Genomic DNA, 20,720 nt, shown 5'->3' on the forward strand with positions numbered 1-20,720 from the left:
ACCTCCTGTTTCTGCAGGAGTGCGGGATACCGCACCTCAGCAGGTACAGGAATTGGTCCGGCACCTGGACCTGTGGGCCTTTGATCTGGCCGGGGGGTAACGACTGTCGCTCCTCGGACCTGGCTATTCTGCTGTGAGGGCGCAACTTCACCATCTCTCAAGTTCAGGAGATGGTGGGGGGGGGGGGGGAAGCGCCTCCTAGTGGCTGATGTCACCTACAGGAACGCTCCCCTGAGGCTGATCAACGTGTACGCCCCAGTAGTACGGAGGGAGCGGTTGGCCGTCCTGCAGCGGCTTCCACCCCTGCTGGCTACGTCCAGGCCGGTCATCCTAGGCGGAGACTTCAACTGCATCATCGATGCAGATGGAAGATCCGGCGTGGAGACAGCGGGTGGGGGGAGTCAACTGGATGTCACGTCCAGATTCCTGATGGGCACGGTGAAGGACGCCAAGCTGTTGACGTCTTCAGCACCCCTGCAGACGGAGTGCAGTGGAGGTAGACCTGGTCACGGCCAGACGGGTCTATCCGCTCAAGGATAGACTTCCTGTTTGTGTCACGGGCGTTCTCGGTCAGGTCCACCGGCGTTGAGCCGGTGTTCTTCTCTGACCACTGCCTCCTGCTGGCCAACTGTCACTTACAGGACGACCAGCCGGCCGGCAAGGGGACGTGGAAGCTCAACACGACTCTGTTGACCCCAGAGAACGTTGAGGAGCTTAAGAGGGAGTATGCCGGTTGGAGAACTGTGAAACCCCTCTTTGAGTCTCCGGGCGACTGGTGGGAGACGGTGAAGGAGAACATCAAGAGGTTCTTTGTCCTCAAGGGTGTTCAGAAGGTGAGAGAGAGGTGGGGAAAGCTGTCGTGACTCCAGAAAAGGGTGCAGAACCTGCTCCTTCTGCAGTTGATGGGGGTCGATGTCACGGAGGACCTCCGCGAGGTGAGGGGCCAGCAAGCCTCGCTCTTCGCCGCGGAGGCCTCCAGGATAATCTTCTGGTCCAGGGTCTGCTCCGTGGAGCAGGACGAGATGTGCTCGCATTTCTTCTTTCAGAAGGTGCACAAAGAGAGCTCTGTGCTTGGCCGGCTGAAGGAGGACGATGGCTTGGTGACGTCATCTCAGCCCGACATTTTGAGGATCAGCAGATCCTTCTATGCCGGACTGTACAACGCGAAACCCACGGACAGCACGGCCTCTGAGTCGTTCCTGTCGTCTATTGGAGGTCTTAGATGACGGCACGAGGGAGTGGCTGGACCGGCCGATATCCCTGGACGAGCTGACCAGAGCCCTCAAGTCCTTGGAGAGGAATAAGACTCCCGGGAGCGACGGCTTGCCGGTCGAGCTGTATTCCGCTCTGTGGGACCTGGTCGGCCAGTATCTGCTGGAGGTATACCCTAGTGCACTTCGGGCAGGGGAACTGTGCAAGTCCATGAGGAAGGGCATCATCACCTTCGTTTACAAGAGGAAGGGGGAGAGGGAAGAAATTAAGAATTGGCGTCCCACTTCACTATTGAACGTGGACTACAAAATCCTGGAAAGGTCATAGCCAACCGGGTCAGATCTGTCCTGGAGTCAGTGATTCACCCTGACCAAACCTGTGCTGTGCCGAGCAGAAAGATCGCTGAGAGCCTCGTGCTCATCAGGGATACGATCGGCTACGTGCAGGTCAGGTGGGTGGACACCTGCCTTGTCAGCCTGGACCAGGAGATGGCCTTCGACAGGGTCTCTCATGCTTACATGAGGGATGTCCTCTCCAAATTGGGGTTCGGGGAGGGCATCCGCAATTGGATCCGGCTGCTCTACACCAACATAGTTAGCGCAGTCTCGATCAACGGGTGGGAATTGGACAGTTTTCCTGTTAGATCTGGAGTCAGGCAGGGCTGCCCGCTCTCTCCTGCCTTGTTCGTGTGCTGTGTGGAGCCCTTTGCCTCATCCATCAGGAAGGACGTGAGCCTGAAGGGCGTGACTATCCCAGGCAGCGGAGGCCTTCAGGTCAAGACCTCCCTGTACATGGACGACGTCGCCGTCTTCTGCACCGATCATCGGTCGGTGAGTAGGCTGTTGGACATCTGCGGCCAGTTTGAACTGGCCTCGGGTGCCAAAGTCAATAGGGGTAAGAGCGAGGCCATGTTCTTCGGGAACTGGGACGACCGCTCCTTCATCCCCTTCACCATCAGGACAGACTACCTGAAGGTGCTGGGTGTTTGGTTCGGTGGAGCTGGGGCGTGCACTAAGACTTGGGAGGAGCGTATCACCAAACTGAAGCAGAAGCTGGGCAGGTGGACGCTCTGGTCCCTCTCTATCGCGGGTAAGAACCTGGTTGTCAGGTGCGAGGGGCTTTCGGTACTGTTGTATGTGGCACAGGCCTGGCCTATTCCCTGGACCTGCGCCGCTGTGGTCACCCGGGCCATCTTCCACTTCATTTGGGGGTCGAGGATGGACCGGGTCCGCAGGGACACCATGTACAAAGACCTGGAAAATGGGGTAAAGGGCGTACCGAACGCCACCCTTGCCCTGATGGCTACCTTTGTCTGCGGCTGCATCAAGCTGTGTGTAGATCCTCAGTACGCAAACACCAAGTGTCACTACTTACTGAGGTTCTACCTGTCCCCGGTGTTGCGAAGGATGGGCCTGGCCTCGTTGCCGTGGAACACTCCGAGTAGTTGGACCGTCCCGTACCACCTGTCCTTCGTGGAGAAATTTTTGAAGGGAAACACTTTTGACCACAAGACCGTCAGGCAGTGGTCAGCACGTAGTATCCTCAAGACCCTTCGGGAAAAGGAGAGGGTGGATCCCGTCATGTGGTTCCCCACGCAGACTGTCAAAGTCGTTTGGCAGAACGCCTCATTGCCAGAACTTTCAAACAAGCACAAGGACATTGCTTGGCTGGCGGTGAGAGGGGCTCTGCCAGTGGGATCCTTTGTGCATGCCCGGAATCTCTGCGCCATCGCACGCTGCCCTCGAGGTGGCTGCGGGGGGGACGAGACTGTCGATCACCTCCTTCTAGAGTGTGCCTATGCGCAGGAGGTCTGGAGGGGGATGCAGTGGTATTTGTCGAGCTTCTTCCCGAGCAGCTCCGTGATGCGGGACTCCGTGCTCTACGGGCTGTTTCCGGGGACGCACACCGAGACCAACATCAACTGCGCCTGGAGGACCATCAATGCGGTGAAAGACGCTCTTTGGTCTGCCTGCAACTTGCTGGTCTGCCAGCTGAAAGAACTGACCCCGACCGAGTGTTGCAGACTGGCGCACTCCAAGGTCCAGGACTGCGTGCTGAGGGATGCGCTAAAGCTTGGGGCAGCCGCCGCCAAGGCGCGGTGGGGAAAGACCACGGTATGAAACCCCTCGTCCAGAATAGAAAAAAGGGCCCAATCTGGTAACTGGGCCCAGTTGGCGCCTTCCCCAACTGGTCAGGGGGCCAACTGGGACTGTGCCGGGTGACGACTGCCGGGGTGTTTTCTTCTTTGTTTTTTTCCTTTAGTTGGTGTACGTACCCCCTGGGTAACCCGGAGCGGCTTGCATGACTGGGTAGGTGTATAAATACGTTTTATTTTTTGTCCATCTTATGAATAAAAGTATATTTTTTTCAAATAAAAAAAAAGTGACGAAACGTCTGAAAACTAACCTTCCAGCTCAGCGAGCAAACTCACAGCCAGAACCTCAACCTGAGCTACAAATCTTCTCAAAACTCGCTAGCCTCCTTCTGTAATCAGTCTATGTTTTCTGAGATTTGTTGAGCTCTTCTGCCAAAGTAAGGTAAATGAACATGCAATTCCTGAATGCTTCCATGTGTCATAACAATATTTGCATCTCCTTGTCAAATAAACCAGTCAGATACAATTCTGCTGTAAATGTTGGATTTCTGCTACATAGTTTGACCCTCCTTATCCCATTATTTACAAACTTGGACGACTTCAGAGCTGATAGCTACTTCTGCTGGAATTTATTGTGCATTTTACAATCTGCAAGAGTTTAAGTGCATAGGAATATCTTCACAACCAAATGCCACCTTCATTCCAACTAAAGCAACATTCCTTCCATTTTGGACATTACTGGGTGAAAATCTGGTAACTCCCTTGTTAACAGTATGGTCTCAGCCTTTTAAGGTCTGAAGTTTTGGCCATGTCAACCCTTCCTGTCTACTGGGATCCCTCTCCTAGGATCTTACCATGGGTAAAAATATATTTAGAAACTAAATATTGGGAGAAAATGTGAAACATCACACCTTACATCCTAAACCATCTGTGGATGTCGCCTCAGGAGACCATCTACTAAAAAAAATTATATATTAACTACTCAATAGAAAATTTAAATCCGGAAACTAATTATGGTGCTGTTATATTTTCGGCAATTCTGCGCTGCTTATTCTTTGCCCTGCTTTACTAAATTATGTACAGTTAATAAAACAGGAAAGAATGGCGTTTATAATCAACCTTCAACTGCTTAACTATTCAAATAACTTTTTATAGAAAGCATTAGTCTTAAACAACACTTTTAAATCTACACCTCATATTTTTGACTACCTGATTTGTTAAAACACATGCAATAACATTTGTTTACCATCTAGCCAGCAGTAACATTTTTAAAAATTGAGTGCAATAAAAAGGTAATGATGTTATATTCAGTAAGAATATGAATGACCGCTAGCTTCCAGTGAGATAGTACAGGTTATTATGAAGACACATGTAAATGTTTTCATGATTTATTTCAAACTCTGAACTGTACCTGCTACTGCAAGGTTCGTCATCGCGTCTTTCTCTGTTCTTGAAATGTCCCGATCCTCTTGTCAGCTGACCCCTGAATGCTGAGTCATCGTCCTGGGCAGTAATTGCAGGGAGCACTTGTTTTCGAGTCTGAGGAAAGGTCTGGCGGAAATCACTGTCCTGATCGTGAAGTGAACTTAGCTCCGACATGTTACTGGCTGTAATATATTTAAAAAGTTTAAAATATTTACTCATATTCTTTGTCTAACGTTCCCCGATAGTTTCAATTACAAACTGGCAACACTTTGAAGCAGCCCAGTGTTTATCCAAAACTATAATGCAAATCAAAGCTGCTAATTTACATTTGAAGAGGGAAAGAAAGGCTGAACAGAAAGTCGAGAAAAACATTTTCCTCTCCCACGGAGATGGTTTCTGACTGAACCCTGCAATGGCATCAGCTGAGCATCCGCTATTTGCACAATGTCAGTCTGCTTGTGGAGCAACTATATTGTATCAGTTTACTGTCCACAACAATCTTGCCGTAAAAAAATCCCTTGAAGGCTACATTTCAGATATATGTTTGCTCCAAAAACAAACGTCACAGCCATATACTAATGACAGTATAATTTTGAGCGGTCGTCGACAGTTCACATTTGCCAAAACATATTTCAGCACGAGTCAGACTTTTCAGACCGAGCCATTTTTATATTTTCCAGGAGGGGGTAAGAACAAACTCAGTTTTGAAGAATACAATTGAATTTGTTTCCACCACAAATCTTAATGATTTGTTGAATTTTTCTTTGTGTTACTCCCAGTTCTTTCGCCAATCACCGAGAATCTGTGCCCCCTGGTTACCATCTGGAGAGACTTTTGATGTATTGGTAGTGCTCCTGCAGCTGTGCCAGTAGGTCAAGTTGCACCTTGGGATGTAATGGCCTCTGAGGTGTGCCAATAACATGTTCAAACTGTTCAAAGATGGAGCATTTCCAATCTATCCACACAACTGTAATGCCTCTTGCCTGAAACCGTTGTAGTAAACGTTTTTTTGTACTCTTTCCAAAGAATTCACATCCTCACTAATGTGGTGTCCACAATTAGGTGCAAAGCTGGGTCAAAATATTGTGAACGAATATTCAGCATTACCCTTTCACATTTGGACTCTAAAGCACACTGTCATGCCTCTGACCACGGACAGAACAGTGACAGGCAGGTAGGTGCATTTTATAAATGGTATACATAGCCCAATTTGAGAAGTTTTGCTTCCATTTGTCATGTTAATTTTGGCACCTTGGGATAAGGGTACAATTTTGCAAGCCCATAAATAGCATTCCCTACCCTGCCGCCTCCATTGTGGGTTTGGCATTGTCAAACTCCCATTATATTCATGGACTTGGGCCCATTTTGTTAAATTACATTCGTCACAGCCTTCAAGACGACCAGTGATCACTATGAAATCAGGACCTCTTATTGTAAGTTCAAAACCTTCACATGCCATCAATCTTGTATGACAAGTCATAGTCATAGAGTTATACAGCATAGAAACAGACCCTTCAGTTCAACTAGTCTACCATGTTCCCAACTAAACTAGTCCCACTTGCCTACGTTTAACCTTCCAAATCTTTCCAATTCATTCACTTATGCAAATGTCTTTTAAATATTGTAACTGTATCTGCATCCACCACTTCCTCTGGCAGTTCATTCCACACACAAACCATTCTCTGTGCCAAAAAGTTGCCCCCCATGTCCTTTTTAAAACTTTCTCCTCTCACCTTAAAAAATATGCCCCCTAGTTTTGAACTAGTTTTACAATTGAAGCAAGGTCATTTGTGGTTGGGCAGAGGCCACGACAATGTGGAACTCCTGCAGTGAGATATCCTGCAACTAAGATGACTGACCTCCAACAATTTCAACAATCTTCCTTTTTTGGTAGCTGCAACTCTAACATATTAGCTTTATTAACTGCTTCATTAACCTATCTTGATACTTCAAACATGTTTCATGATATATCCCCAGGGCTCTCTATATTACACCATTTGGCCAGGATTGTCTCTCCTCATTCGTATCAAAATGCAGCATCATGCAGCTTTCTGTATTAAATTTCATTTGCCAATTCAGTCATTCTATCATGTGTCATGTCCTCTTAAAGTGTACTACTGTCTTCTTTGTTGTTTCACTACTGTTCAACGTTTCATATCATTTTCAAATTTTGAAATTCTGATCAAAACTTGTCATCTGATCATTGTGACATTTAGTTTATCTTCTGTGTTTTTTAATGACAGATGAAATTAAGTGCTTCTGCCTTATAGCTATCAAGCAGTTACCGGATTACTATGATCAAATTAATCAAATAATTATTTATATAGCGTATTTTGGAAATTGCATCATATAACTCCTGCGTTTGCCACGGAACTTGCAAATAAGTCACTACCATAATACCAGTAATCAGTGACTTTAATCCTTTAGGAGCAGGCAAGATGGGGATCACAAGATAAGAAGTCAACATCAATGTCATTCTAGAGAGAGAACTGATCTGACTGCTTGAAAACAGCATGAGAGGTGAGCAATCTGAGATGTTGAAAACAAAGTGACAGTGGAGTCTTGAATAAAGCATATTAACACAAAAGCAAAGAAATTGTTAAACACTAGGCAGTCTAAGACAACCATGCAGGCTGTGCAGGAGTCCCCTCAGTCTACAGGGCTTGTTAATTGGCATTCCGGTTCAGTTACTCATGAGGGCAAAGGTTCCTCAGAAGAGTCAGCCAGAGCCAAGTTGTGAATCAGCCATTCAGGAGGTGAATGAAGAAAAATAGAGGAGGAATAACAATAGGGGATACCATGGCTACAGCATCAGGTCGGTGTTCCTGTGACTATCAAGGACAGTACTAGGGTTAAGTATGTTATTAAGCTGCTGCATGATAATAGGCTGGAAAAGTTGATCAACCAGTGTTCATAGTCCACATTAGTGCCAGTGACTTGGGTAGGAATGGGATTGAGATCCTGAAAGCAGATTTCAGGGTGCTAGGATGAAGATTGAAATGCAGGACTTCTAAAGTAGCAAACTCAGGATGACTCCAAGTCCCAATGCTGGTGAAGATGGAAATAGGAGAACTGAAGAATTGAACACATGACTGAAAATCTGATGTACAAGGATGAATATCAGATTTTGGGGCATTGCAACTGATTTTGGGGAAGATGTGACCTTTACAAATCAGACGGTTTCTTATCAGGAGCATGATAAATATTCTTGCAGGGAGCTACCACTTGCAAACTACCTCGATCATTGGGGGAGTTGGAAACCTGAGATTAAATTCAGCAGGAACAGGAGGAAGAAACTTCACAAGTGACTCTGAAAGACAGAGGAAGTAGAGATTTAAAAATTACAGCACAGAAAATTGATAGTCTTAACAGGTAGATATATAAATGCAAAGAGTACAGTGATTAAAGGCTGATGAGCTACGGGCACAGAGACACAAGACAGCATGACATCACAGCCAAAATCAAACATTGGCTTAAAGAGGGCCAAGGATGATCACTCAACATGGCTGCATATTTTCAGGGTGGGGACAGAGAAGGGAATAAAAAAGGTGGAGGGTGCAGCATTATTGATTCCAGAATCAATCTCAGTTGTGAGGAGGGATGACACGCTAAACAAAGCATCAAATGAGATCATGTGGGTTGAACTGAAACAAAAAAGGAGGCAGATACGCTACTGTAGAATCCCGAATAGTGAGAGAGAGTTAGAAGAGCAATTAGGTAGGCAAATGTCTGAATAGATAGACATCAGGGCAATAATATTTGGGCACTTCAAACTACCCAAATGCCAACTGGGATTCAAACAGTGTGAAATACACAGAGGACACAACATTCTTGAGCTGTGTTCATGGGAATGTTTTTAGCCAGCATGTTGCAAGGCCAATGAGAGAAGCTTAATCTCAGGAAATGAAGCTAGGCATATGGATCAAGTAGCAGTGGTTGACCACTTAGAAGACAGTGGTCATAATACACTTGGGTTTAACATCATTATAGAAATGGACAAAAATAAAACAGGAATAGAATTTCTACTTTGGAGGAAAGCAATCTTTTTAAAGTTAAGAGTTAATCTATCAAAACTGTACTAGACTTGAAGGAAAATCAGTGCCAAATCATTGAGGGGCATTTGGAAATAAGAGTCTGAAGCCACAACCAAATCTAGCACCTCCCTCCTTCCAGTTATCGAGAAGCATGCAAGGTAAAGCAGAAAAAGAGAGTTTAAAATAATCTTAAAAGTAATACATTCGGAAGTTTAGAGAAATGTGGGCAATTAGGCAAGATTTAGGATGCACAGGGTGGGGAAGGAAACTGCAGGATTTGGACACAATTGAAATGTGGAGCTTGTTCAGGGAACAGCTACTGCGTGTCCTTGGTAAGTATGTAGCTGTCAGGCAGGGAGGAAGTGGTCGAGTGAGGGAACCGTGGTTTGCTAAAGAAGTTGAATCTCTTGCCAAGAGGAAGGAGGAGGCTTATTTAAAGATAAGGCATGAAGGCTCACTTAGGGCGTTGCGAGTTACAAGTTAGCCAGGAAGGACCTAAAGAGAGAGCTAAGAAGAGCCAGGAGGGGACATGAGAAGTCTTTGGCAGGTAGGATCAAGGAAAACCCTAAAGCTTTCTACAGCTATGTCAGGAATAAAAGAATGACTGGAGTAAGATTAGTACCAGTCAAGGACAGTAGTGGGAACTTGTGCATGGAGTCCGAAGAGATAGGAGAGGCGCTAAATGAATTTTTTTTGTCAGTATTCACACAGGAAAAAGACAGTGTTGTCGAGGAGAATACTGAGATACACGCTATTAGACTAGATGGGATTGAGGTTCATAAGATGGTGTTAACAATTCTGGAAAGTGTGAAAATAGATAAGTCCCCTGGGCCAGATGGGATTTATCCTAGGATTATCTGGGAAGCTGGGAGGAGATTGCAGAGCCTTTGACTTTGATCTTTATGTCATCATTGTCGACAGGAATAGTGCCAGAAGACTGGAGGATAGCAAATGTTGACTCCTTGTTCAAGAAGGAAAATCGAGACAACCCTGGTAATTATAAACCAGTGAGCCTTACTTTGGCTGTGGGTAAAGTGTTGGAGAGGATTATAAGAGATAGGATTTATAATCATCTAGAAATGAATAATTTGATTGGGGTGGTCAACACGGTTTTGTGAAGGGTAGGTCGTACCCCACAAACCTTACTGACTTCTTTGAGAAGGTGACCAAACAGGTGAATGAGGGTAAAGTAGTTGATGTGGTGTATATGGATTTCAGTAAAGCGTTTGATATGGTTCCCCACGGTAGGCTGCTGCAGAAAATATGGAGACATGGGATTGAGGGTGATTTAGCGGTTTGGGTCAGAAATTGGCCAGCTGTAAGAAGACAGAGGGTGGTGGTTGATGGGAAATGTTCATCCTGGAGTTCAGTTACTAGTGGTGTACTGCAAGGATCTGTTTTGGGGTCACTGCTGTTTGTCATTTTTATAAATGACCTGGATGAGGGTGTAGAAGGATGGGTTAGTAAATTTGCGGATGCCACTAAAGTCGGTGGAGTTGTGGATAGTGCGGAAAGATGTTGCAGGTTACAGAGGGGCATAGATAAGCTGCAGAGCTGGGCTGAGAGGTGGCAAATGGACTTTAATGTGGAAACGTGTGAAGTGATTCACTTTGGAAGGAGTAACAGGAATACAGAGTACTGGGCCAATGGTAAGATTCTTGTTAGTGTGGATGAGCAGAGAGATCTCGGTGTCCATGTGCATAGATCCCTGAAAGTTGCCACCCTGGTTGATAGGGTTGTTGAGAAGGTGTATGGTGTGTTAGATTTTATTGAAAGAAGGATCGAGTTTTGGAGCCATGAGGTCATGTTGCAGCTGTACAAAACTCTGGTGCGGCCACCCTTGGAGTACTGCGTACAGTTCTGGTCGCCGCAGTATAGGAAGTATGTGGAAGCATTGGAAAGGGTGCAGAGGAGATTTACCAGGATGTTGCCTGGTCTGGAGGGAAGGTCTTATGAGGAAAGGCTGAGGGACTTGAGGCTGCTTTCATTAGAGAGAAGAAGGTTAAGAGGTGACTTAATAGAGACATACAAGATGATCAGACAATTAGATAGGGTGGACAGTGAGAGCCTTTTTCCTCGGATGGTGATGGCTAGCACAAGGGGACATAGCTTTAAACTGAGGGGTGATAAATATAGGACAGATGTCAGAGGTAGGTTCTTTACTCAGAGTAGTAAGGATGTGAATGCCCTGCCTGCAACAGTAGTTGACATGCCAACTTTAAGGGGATTTAAATGGTCAGTGGATAAACGTATGGATGATAATGGAATAGTCTAGGTTAGATGGGCTTCACATTGTTGCACCGAACCGTGAAACCATCGAGGGCCGAAGGGCCTGTACTGCGCTGTTATGTTCTATGTTCTAGTACAGGGGTGAAGTGAAAAAGTAAATTAAGAAAGCAAAGGAGGAAATGAAAAATATTGGCTGATAAAACTAAGGAAAATCTAAAGATGTTTTTTCAGTACATTAAGAGCAAAAGGATGACAAAGGAAAAGGTCGGGCCTATTAAATATGTGCATGATAATTTATGCATATATGCAGAAGCTTAGATAGGGTTCTAAATGAATATTTTGTCTTTGCTTTCACAGAGAGAGATGATACAGACATTCTAGTTGAAGATCCAGGTAAATATTAGACAAAATATAATGAAAAGGAAAGTATTGGAGGAACTGACCTTGAAGAGGGATAAATACCAAGACCAGATTAATTATATCCTAGGTTGTTAAAGGAAAAAAAGGGAGGAGCAAGTGGATGCTCTGAGGATCATTTTCCAATCCTCATTAGATACAAACAAAGTACCAGAGTGTTAGAGATCCTTAAATGTTGTGCCATTATTCTAAAACAATTCAAGGGATAGACCAAATATTTACAAGTCAGTCAGTCTGACCTCTGTAGTGGGAAAATTATTGCAATCAATATTGAGACAGGATTATTGAATCATAGAGATGTTTAGATTAATTGAAGAAATCAGCATGATTTGTGAAGGGGAGACCAAGTTTTGCTAAATTAATTGAACTTTTTAAGGAAGTGATGTGTATTTATGAGTATAATGCAGTGAATATTGTCTACATGGATTTTAGTAAGGTATTTGACGAAGTTCCGTATGTCAGATGATTAATTAAAATTAAAACTCATGACATAGAGGAATGTGGTGAATTGGATCCAAAATTGGCTCAGTGACAGGAAGCAAACAGTTAATGGTCAAGAGATGTTTGTATAAATGGAAAACCATTTCCAGTGGTGTTGCAGATAGCGATTATGGGTCCCTTGGTTTTGGCATATAATGAATGGTATTCACTTAAACGTAGGGGTCATGATTGGGAAATTTGCAGGCAATACAAAAATGGGTGGGCATTTGCTAGTAAAGAGTATGGCTGTGCTGTGACCTCCCTATGAATCTGTGATACATGATTTAGGGATAGGAGAGGACAGAATACCAACCATATCTAACCATAACAATATTGCAAATTAAAATTGGTGGGTGGATCACAGCATTCTTTTTCAAAGGGTGATTTAAAGATCCTGTAGATTTAAAGGATGCTTTTAATAGTCTTCGACAGAGAGAGAACATAAGTGAATTTAAATAGCTATTTTGCTAAAAGCTGAATTAATCACGGTAATTTGAACTTCAATGGTACGTTGGAGGCTGAATGTCTCTAATGAAGTTAATGCTTTTGCAAAGCTAATATATTAACAGAAAATAGCCATAGTGAACATGCCTTGAGTCTATCTTATTATAAATCACCCATACATTGTTCATATTTTCTCCGAGAGGGGTCAAATTGTGCCAGTTCCTTTTCTACATAATAAAGGACCTTCATGGAGTCTTGCTCTTTGTTGGCTTGAATCCTGTAGCCACTTCGTACTAGAGAAGAATGAGAAAAGAATAAAACTGTGTTAAATCAAACTATATTTAGTAGTTCATAATGTAGAGTTGCAAAGACCAGGAATAATCCTTTCAGCTCCAAATTAAAACTACAGGCCATTGCTTGCTTCTACTCACTGTTTTCCCTCAACTTAACCTCACTCCCATTTTCAGGTCACTGTCACAATGACAGCTGATATACTGTTACAGGGGTCCAAATTGTTAACAGCTGGTGGTTCTGTCTCAACAGACAAGACATCATGTTTAACAACCCACATTTTATATCATACAGGAGACACTTTGAGTCAAATCAGCCTCACTTACAATCTCCCAAGAGGGCTCATAATATTTTTAAGTGACCTTCTGCACATGGTCATCCATTTTGGAACTGTGCATGCACACTTCAAAAACTCTAGCCTTTCTTTCAAATACAATCTTCCCATTTATGATGAGTTTCAGTTCATGTGGGAGCAAGACTGATTGACTGCTCAAGCACGGGACTCATGTGCCATAAGTTCAAGTTGTCCGAACAGTGGCTCTGACCTACATAATTATGAAATGCTTTGAGAGGTTAGTCATGGCTTATATCAACTCCAGCCTACCAAATTGTCTTGATCATTTGCAATTCGCTTACCAGTGCAATAGGTCCACAGCAAACACCATCTCCCTGGCCCTACTCTCATCCCTGGAATATCTAGATAACAAGGATATCTACATCTGGTTCCTGCTTATTAACTACAGTTCTGTCTTCAACACCATAATTCCAAACAAACTCACCTCTAAACTCTGAGACCTAGTCTTGGCTCTCTAACTAGATTCTTGACTGTCTGACCCATAGGCCACAATCAGTAATAATAGGCAATAGCACATTGGAATACAGGGAGAACTAGCCATGTGGATACAGAACTGGCTGGAAGGTAGGAAATAAGAGGGTGGTGATGGAGGGTTGCTTTTCAGTCTGGAGGCCTGTAACCAGGGGTGTGTCACAAGGATCGGTGCTGGGTCCATTGTTTTTCGTCATTTATTTAATGGTTTGGATGTGAACATAGGAGGTATGATTAGTAAGTTTGTAGAAGACACCAAAATTGGAAGTGCAGTGGACAGCCAAGAAGGTTACCTCAGAGTACAATGGGACCTTGATCAGATGGGCCAATGGGCCAAGGAGGCATCTCACTGCATCATTTATTAAACAGAAACTGTCATTTAAAGACAAAGAGATTATAATCACCTTCCTAATAATTAACAACCCATTTGTCACACTCTAATCCTGAAGGTATAGAGAATTGTGCTGATGCAATGTCAGTTACTTCATTCAACAGACTCTGATATAGAGTGAAAGAATTAGTATTTACATTTTTCTTGTGAAAAGACTATTAGTGCTGGCACTTTGTCTTCTCATGACGTGAAAAAAAAATCAGATATTGATTGATTATAATCAGAATCTCACCACAAATTAATTCCTCATAAGAAATTCCCTGCAAAGGCAGATAGATGTATACCAGAGCTCAGATATGCAATAGAGAGAACTCTGGCTTAATTTGTATTCCAAAGGGGGTCCTGAGAATAATTGTATTATTCCTGTAGCAATGCACTCTGAGATCACCTGATTTAACATAAGCCTAGACTCAATTCCAGGTATATTATTGATTGCTTTTGCCAACAAAAGGTCTGGAGAAATTATACAGCAGACTAGTGAGACTGCATGTGGAATTTTCCTGGAGTTTAGAAGGATGAGGCGGGGAATCTCTGGGAAACCTTTAAAATTTAAACAGGGCTAGAAAGGCTAAACACAGGAAGGATATTCCTGATGACCATGTAGTCCAGAATCAGGGGTTACAATCGAATGATATGGTGTCGTCAATTTGGGACTAAGACGATGAGAAATTTCTTCATCCAGAGTGTAATGAGCCTGTGGAATTCTCTGCTTATAGAAAGTGCTTGAAGACAAAATATTGAAATGTTGAAACATTGAAATTCCCTCCTGAAAGGAATTGAGGGTGTTACCTACATCAGGTGGACTTCAGCTTCAAGAAGGCAGCTCATTGCCACCTTCCCAAGGGGAATCAGGCATGGGCAATAAATACTGGCCCAGCCAGCAACACCCATGTCCCATGAGTGAATTTTTAAAAAAAATCAAGGAGGAGTTACATATGGTTCTTGGGGCTAAAGGGATCAAAGGGTATTGGAGAAAGCAGAAACCAGAAACCGATTTGGACAATCAGCCATGATCATGTTGAATAGTAGAACAGGCTACTCCTGCTCCTATTTCCTATGTTTTGAAGACTCCTCAGAACTCTCTTCCTTATGAGGAAGTAGAAGTAGAGTGTTTTAATACTTTTAAGATGGGGTAAATAAATTCTTGGTAAGTAAAGGGATGAAAGGTTACCAGGGATAGGTGGGAATATGAAGTTCAGGGTCACAATCAGATGTGCCACGGTTTTAGAAAATGGCAAAGCAGGTCCAAGGAGTCAAATTACATACCTCAGCTCCTAACCTGTATGCTCACTACGTTTGTGCACAATCCTCACTGATTTTGTTCTCTCTAATCAGTCTAAAATGACTTTATTGTGCCCAGGCTCACTGTGCTTCACAAAGCAAAATGAGAGGAAAAATGCCCAGCTTTTGGACAATTGTGATTTTCAGAGTGCCAGATTTTAAATAAAGTACTTGTAGTTTAAGTCTGAAAACAAACAGCAACACAGTGTACAGTTTTCCTGTAGTGTCCTAAATTCCACTGACAGGGTGAATGGGCACCACAAGTTTGAACCGTGTGGAAAACCATAACTCAGCTGTGAGTTTCCCCAAATTGACCAATTACAATGCAGGTTAAGGATAGGCACTCCAGCTTGAATGGAGCAGCAGCAACATGACATGGCTGGCAGCTGAACAAGAAGGTGCTTCAAAAATGGAGGTGCCATCTTTAGAAGATTTTCAAATTTAAGCTGGGAAAAGGCCGCCTTAGCTGCTGTGTCACCATTGTGGGATATGCAATATCATCAAACAGTGATCTGTGAACTTCAGCAGGCCAGGAAGAGGACCTCTAAGATGGAGCTGCAGACCCACTCACCCCTCCTGAGGCATTCGGCTATGAGAAGGAGGAGTTATGACTGAGCAAAACCCAGGACAATGGAAGAAAGTGTGGTTAATGAATGAAAAAAAGCAGATTATTAATTCTATTTACCAGTTTGTATTATTACTACTAGCTGTTATTATGTAGTTATGTCTGGACCTTTGTCTAGAAAAAGTTTAAGAGCTTCTTTCTATACACAATTTGATATTGTTGATATCGAACATGGCTATGTAGGTCCTTAAAATGATTTTTGTTTTGAGAAAAGGTTTTCTTACCAGATCCTCCCATATCATTGTCCACACGCGCAGTTGGAGGCAGAGGCTTTGAATCAATTACACTTGGTGATATGGGTACCCTAGGGATGTAGTACGATGGATAGGCTGCAACATTGGGAAGATGTCCAGCTTTTACTGCTTTCCCAGCTGCGTACACTAGTAAGAGAGTAGAATAATATTGAACATTTCTCTTTTAATTTATAAAGACCTCGTTCCATAGAGGAATATTGAGTTTCTTTTCGTGTTTGACAAAGGACTAATAATTGTTGAGCATTGCATGGTCTCGAATGATTATTTGTGTGAAATCAACCCTCTTGTTGTTACACATAGCCTAAATAAACTGACGACAGCTTCCACAGTTTCAATTTATCATTTTTAAAGTACTTTAGTACTTTATTTGGCTTTGTATACTTTTGAACAAGCGAAGGGTCATTTTTCAACTTTAGAAATTACATGGTGTCAAAGCTGGTGTCTACAGAATCCCATGGCTTGGTTTCTTTGTGTTAACTTGATACTGCACTCAAAAATGCCTCCTGTTTACTTGTAATGTATGAGAATGAGGGTATTGGAAGCTAACTTTTTTCTGTGTTTTAACTGTTATGTAGCTTTACTCAACAAACACTATTTCTTTTTGGGCTCAGTGCATAGTTTTTTTCATATTTTTGTTTGTATCCCATAAGAACCATTTCAAAGACAGTCTCATATATAGGTGCACCAAAGAAAAAACAATCTTACAGAGTGTAATTCCTGAAATTTATGAGAAATCCTGTTAACCTTGCATCTTTAACTAAATAAGCCTCCCAGGAGTAGCCTAAAAGCTAATGGAAAGAAGGAGTAAAGTCTCAGAAATAACTCCCTTGCCAACTGAACTGTGGAAAAGTGTACTTACAGGCTCGAGGGCAACAGCAAGACTCTGGACAACATGGGCAGCGGACATAACAACAGCATGTGTGAGGACAGCACTGGCACCAGCATACACCAAGTAAGATGAGGAATATTAGAGATCCTGAGAGCACTAAAGCAACAAATGCCCACTCTGTAATACAAAAAAAAATGAATTGTGAAAAATATACAAAGAATTTTATTGTCTTACTGATCACAATGACAAAATGATATAATTTGTGTTTTTATCCATTTATTACACAGCACAGCATGCCAGATTATTCATAATTGTTTTCAAGTGTTGTATGTGCTGGTAAGGATAATGCTTTTGTTTCACTAATTGACTCTCCCTAAAGGTGTTGGAAAATTATTTAAATAAAGAAGTAGTATTCCTATAAATTTTAAGATATTTGCAAGAGTAGGCATGTCTACATTAAATGCTGATGTCTTATTAGAAAATGATTCACCCTTGTACTTTGATAAAACCTATTATAGTTGGGTTTAAAAAGAAGACCAGGAAGTTAATACAATAATTAACCCATCCCATTTTTCTGAAGTCAGTCACTCATACTAGGACATTGTTCTACAGGGAGCATTTCAGAACTACCTTAAAATTGATACAATTTTTCCTGGAACTGTGACTCCACTGTCTAGGTCTGTTTACTCTGCAGAATCTGGTAAGCTTATTTAAGCATCAACCCTATTAGACCCACACAAAATGCTGTTGAAGTGGGCTTTATCCTGTGCAACTGCACACTAAATGTCAGCAGGGAGAAAATCAGAAGGACTTTACCCTCACTCAACATCCACATATACTCACTGTACAAAAAGGACACAGGAGTGTGATCAGAGTGGGACCTCATGCTGATTTTCTCCAAAACGAATCTGTGATGGCAATTATAGTGCCTATAACATTGTTATGGCTGAGTTCAGCTATCCCAGCTTACACCTAGGATGTAACCTGGTCTGATTCTGTATGTCTCAGCATTCCATGCTGTCAGCTGTTTACTTACAAAGCCCAGTAATTAGTGACTTTCTTAAAACTTATTTTTATAATGAAATTGATTAAAGCCAGAGTGAAGTCAGAGAAAAGCATTGAAATGAGGTCAAATGTAGATGCTATAATATTGTCAGTGATTTTTAACTGATGAAATCAGATGTCATTAAAAATGGTATGTCAATAGTCCAGTTCCCCGTAGCAGGAGGCAGCTGTAATGAAGTGCCCATGGAGAAAGTTGAGAGAACAAACAGCAACATAATAACAGAAGTTTAAAATTGTGTTTTGTTTTCAATTTACACTGAAGATGAGGTGATGAGAATCTACAAACACCACCACCCACGCAAAACTCTGAGGATTAAATCAGAATTTTATACAGTTGCACATTTCTTTCATAACTGTTTTTGTTGGGGCAGAAATCTTTTCAGCCCTGAACTTTCCCATAAGAAAATGTGTTCCTATAAGAGAATAAAGTACTATTGACTGCCTCAAATATAACTGCCTCAAAAATTTTCCTTCAAACTTACCATCCTTTCCATTTGCAGCACCCCTCTTTCAATCTCCTGTTGCTCTTAGTGCTGTTTCCCTTTCTACACACCCTCAGGCTTGCTGTTTTCTGCTCCTGACCACCTTTTATTGCCTTGGTCCTTTCCTCATGTCCCTTGTAGTCCCTCAGTTAAGTGATTGCTCACATTGAGGGCGTGGGTGAGGAACAACAAATGGGAAGCCACAAGGAGGAGGCTGGAAGAGAGAGGTGGTGAGAGGGTGACAAGTGGAAGGGAGTGGGGGTTGTGTTGGAAGAGGTGTTATGCAAACAGATGGTGTATGTAAAAAGATATATGGAGCAAAAACAGTTATAGTGCTTTCTTGGTGCACAGTAACTGGACTAAAACAAAAATGGAGGAAGTGCTATTGCTCTAAACATGATATTAGAATCACTTTAAATAGGGAATATCTGTAAACTAAGAGGCTCTCTCTTGGTCACTGACCCACATCAACTGCACTCCCTGCCTGGTGGGGCTGCAGAGATTTCAAAACTGTTGGTCCTGGGAGTTGGCTGACAGAATTGGCAGCTAGTCTGCCACCATTAATTGGTGACCTTTGACACATCCAATTAAGAGGCCACTCCAGAAAAATATTTCCCATGGTCTTGTTGCTAGCATGAGGACTTGGGATCCTATTTGTCAAAACATCAAGAAGACTATTTCCTTGTCCCTGCTTTTGTTCCATACAAAGTGAAAATAGAGGAAACATAAGTAGGAGTAGGCCATTCTGCTTGTTAAACTTGCTCCATAATTCAGTTAGATCATGGATGATTTTCTACCTCAGCCTCTCCTTCCCATACTATCCCTTAACTCCCTTATTTCTGATTTAAATGCAAAGAACCAAACTTCCACAGCTATCCAGGGTACCACTTCAGAGATTAACAAACTTTTAGTGAAGATGTTTTCACGCCAATCCTAAATCCCCGACCCATGATTCTGAAACTGCCGCCCATCCCCCTTCCTGTAGACTCCCAATCAGAGTAAACATTTTCCCAGAAGTTACCTTGTCAAGCACCTTTAGAACTTTTTGGTTTCAGTTAGATCTCCTGTTTTGTAAATTCAGAGTAATGCCACTCTTGTCAACTCAGTGTTTCCTCAAGGACAATCCTGTTTTGCTAAGAATCACTCCAGAGAACCTTGCTTGCATTGCCTCTGACACAAGTATAGCTAAGAACAAAACTGTTCAATTTTCACCAACATTCATATACATGCCCTTTAAACCTCACTCTATAAAATGAACATCACAACATGCCAAAATGTTTATAAATGACAGAAATGGCAATCCATAATGACAGGGTCCATGCAAAGATACTGGAGACAATTGAGAAACATCCAGGAAAGAGATAATGATGCAGTTAAATATTTGTACATTTGTTTCCTGCATTGATTTCTAATTTATCCAATCTGTCTTCATGGGACAATCCTACAATCTCAGGAACAAGTTTAAGTTAACCTTTGTTGCACTCTGTCTCTGGCAGCAATATCTTTCCTGCAATAAGACCAAAACTGCATACAGTTCACCAGGTATGGTCCAACCATTCTTGTATACAACTGAAGCAAGGCTTCATTAGTCGTATACTCAAATCTTCTTGCAAGAAAGATTAAAATTCCATTAGGCTTCTTAACTTAGCTTGCTGCACTTGCATGTTAGCTTTCAGTGATTTAATGAGAAGGATACCTAATTCCTTTAGTAAATCTATGATTTCCAACTTCTTTTCATTTAAGAAATAATCTGCATATCGATTTCTCCTGCAAAAATGGACAGCCTCACATGTTTCCATATTTTATTCCATCTGCCATGTATTTGTCCATTCACTGAGCCTGTTTAAATCCTCTTGAAGCCATTGTACATTTTCTTCTCAGCACACACTCCCTCTTAAGTTTGTATCATCCATCCCCCTCTGTGAAAATGGTTAATTAAGACGTGAATTGATGCCTGGTTCCCACATGCAGATGACAGATTCTATTCACAGCCAACCAGTGGAAATTTCCCTTGGTAGAGGGAACAAATTAGGGGGCCAAATCAACATGCTGCATTTGAAATTTTGACATTCCCAGTGCATCCCACCCCCACCCAATAAAACTGCTTCATGGCCTTGGGTAAACTTCCACCATAGTCTGTTTCTACACTTGTCTAAATCAAATTCATGCTTTAATTTAGGCTTTAATGCCTTTAATTTAGGCCTTTTGAAGCCTATATTCTAGCTGGTCCCTTATCTTTGCATACTTTTAAATGTAAGCTCATTCAAAGCTTTTATGCCCGTATTCTAACCATAGCCTGTGTTTACTGACCAGTGTTGTTATTCCCCATTTCCATTACCT

At 42.6% G+C, this 20,720-nt stretch overlaps 1 protein-coding gene across 4 annotated transcripts in view; it reads right to left on the reverse strand.

The window, feature by feature from the left end:
• The window catches only part of LOC125457110 (immunoglobulin-like domain-containing receptor 2), a 143,119-nt gene that overhangs the window by 23,283 nt on the left and 99,116 nt on the right, over positions 1–20,720 (reverse strand). For all 4 annotated transcript variants that reach the window (XM_059650273.1, XM_059650275.1, XM_059650274.1 and 1 more), the window contains 4 exons: positions 16,864–17,010; positions 15,975–16,130; positions 12,516–12,629; positions 4,719–4,914 (listed from right to left, as the gene is read on the reverse strand). In XM_059650273.1, coding sequence (XP_059506256.1) covers positions 4,719–4,914; positions 12,516–12,629; positions 15,975–16,130; positions 16,864–17,010 — 613 coding nt within the window. The remainder of the gene's footprint in view (positions 1–4,718; positions 4,915–12,515; positions 12,630–15,974; positions 16,131–16,863; positions 17,011–20,720) is intronic.

Source organism: Stegostoma tigrinum, chromosome 12 (genome assembly GCF_030684315.1).
Source record: "Stegostoma tigrinum isolate sSteTig4 chromosome 12, sSteTig4.hap1, whole genome shotgun sequence".
NCBI lineage: Eukaryota > Metazoa > Chordata > Chondrichthyes > Orectolobiformes > Stegostomatidae > Stegostoma > Stegostoma tigrinum.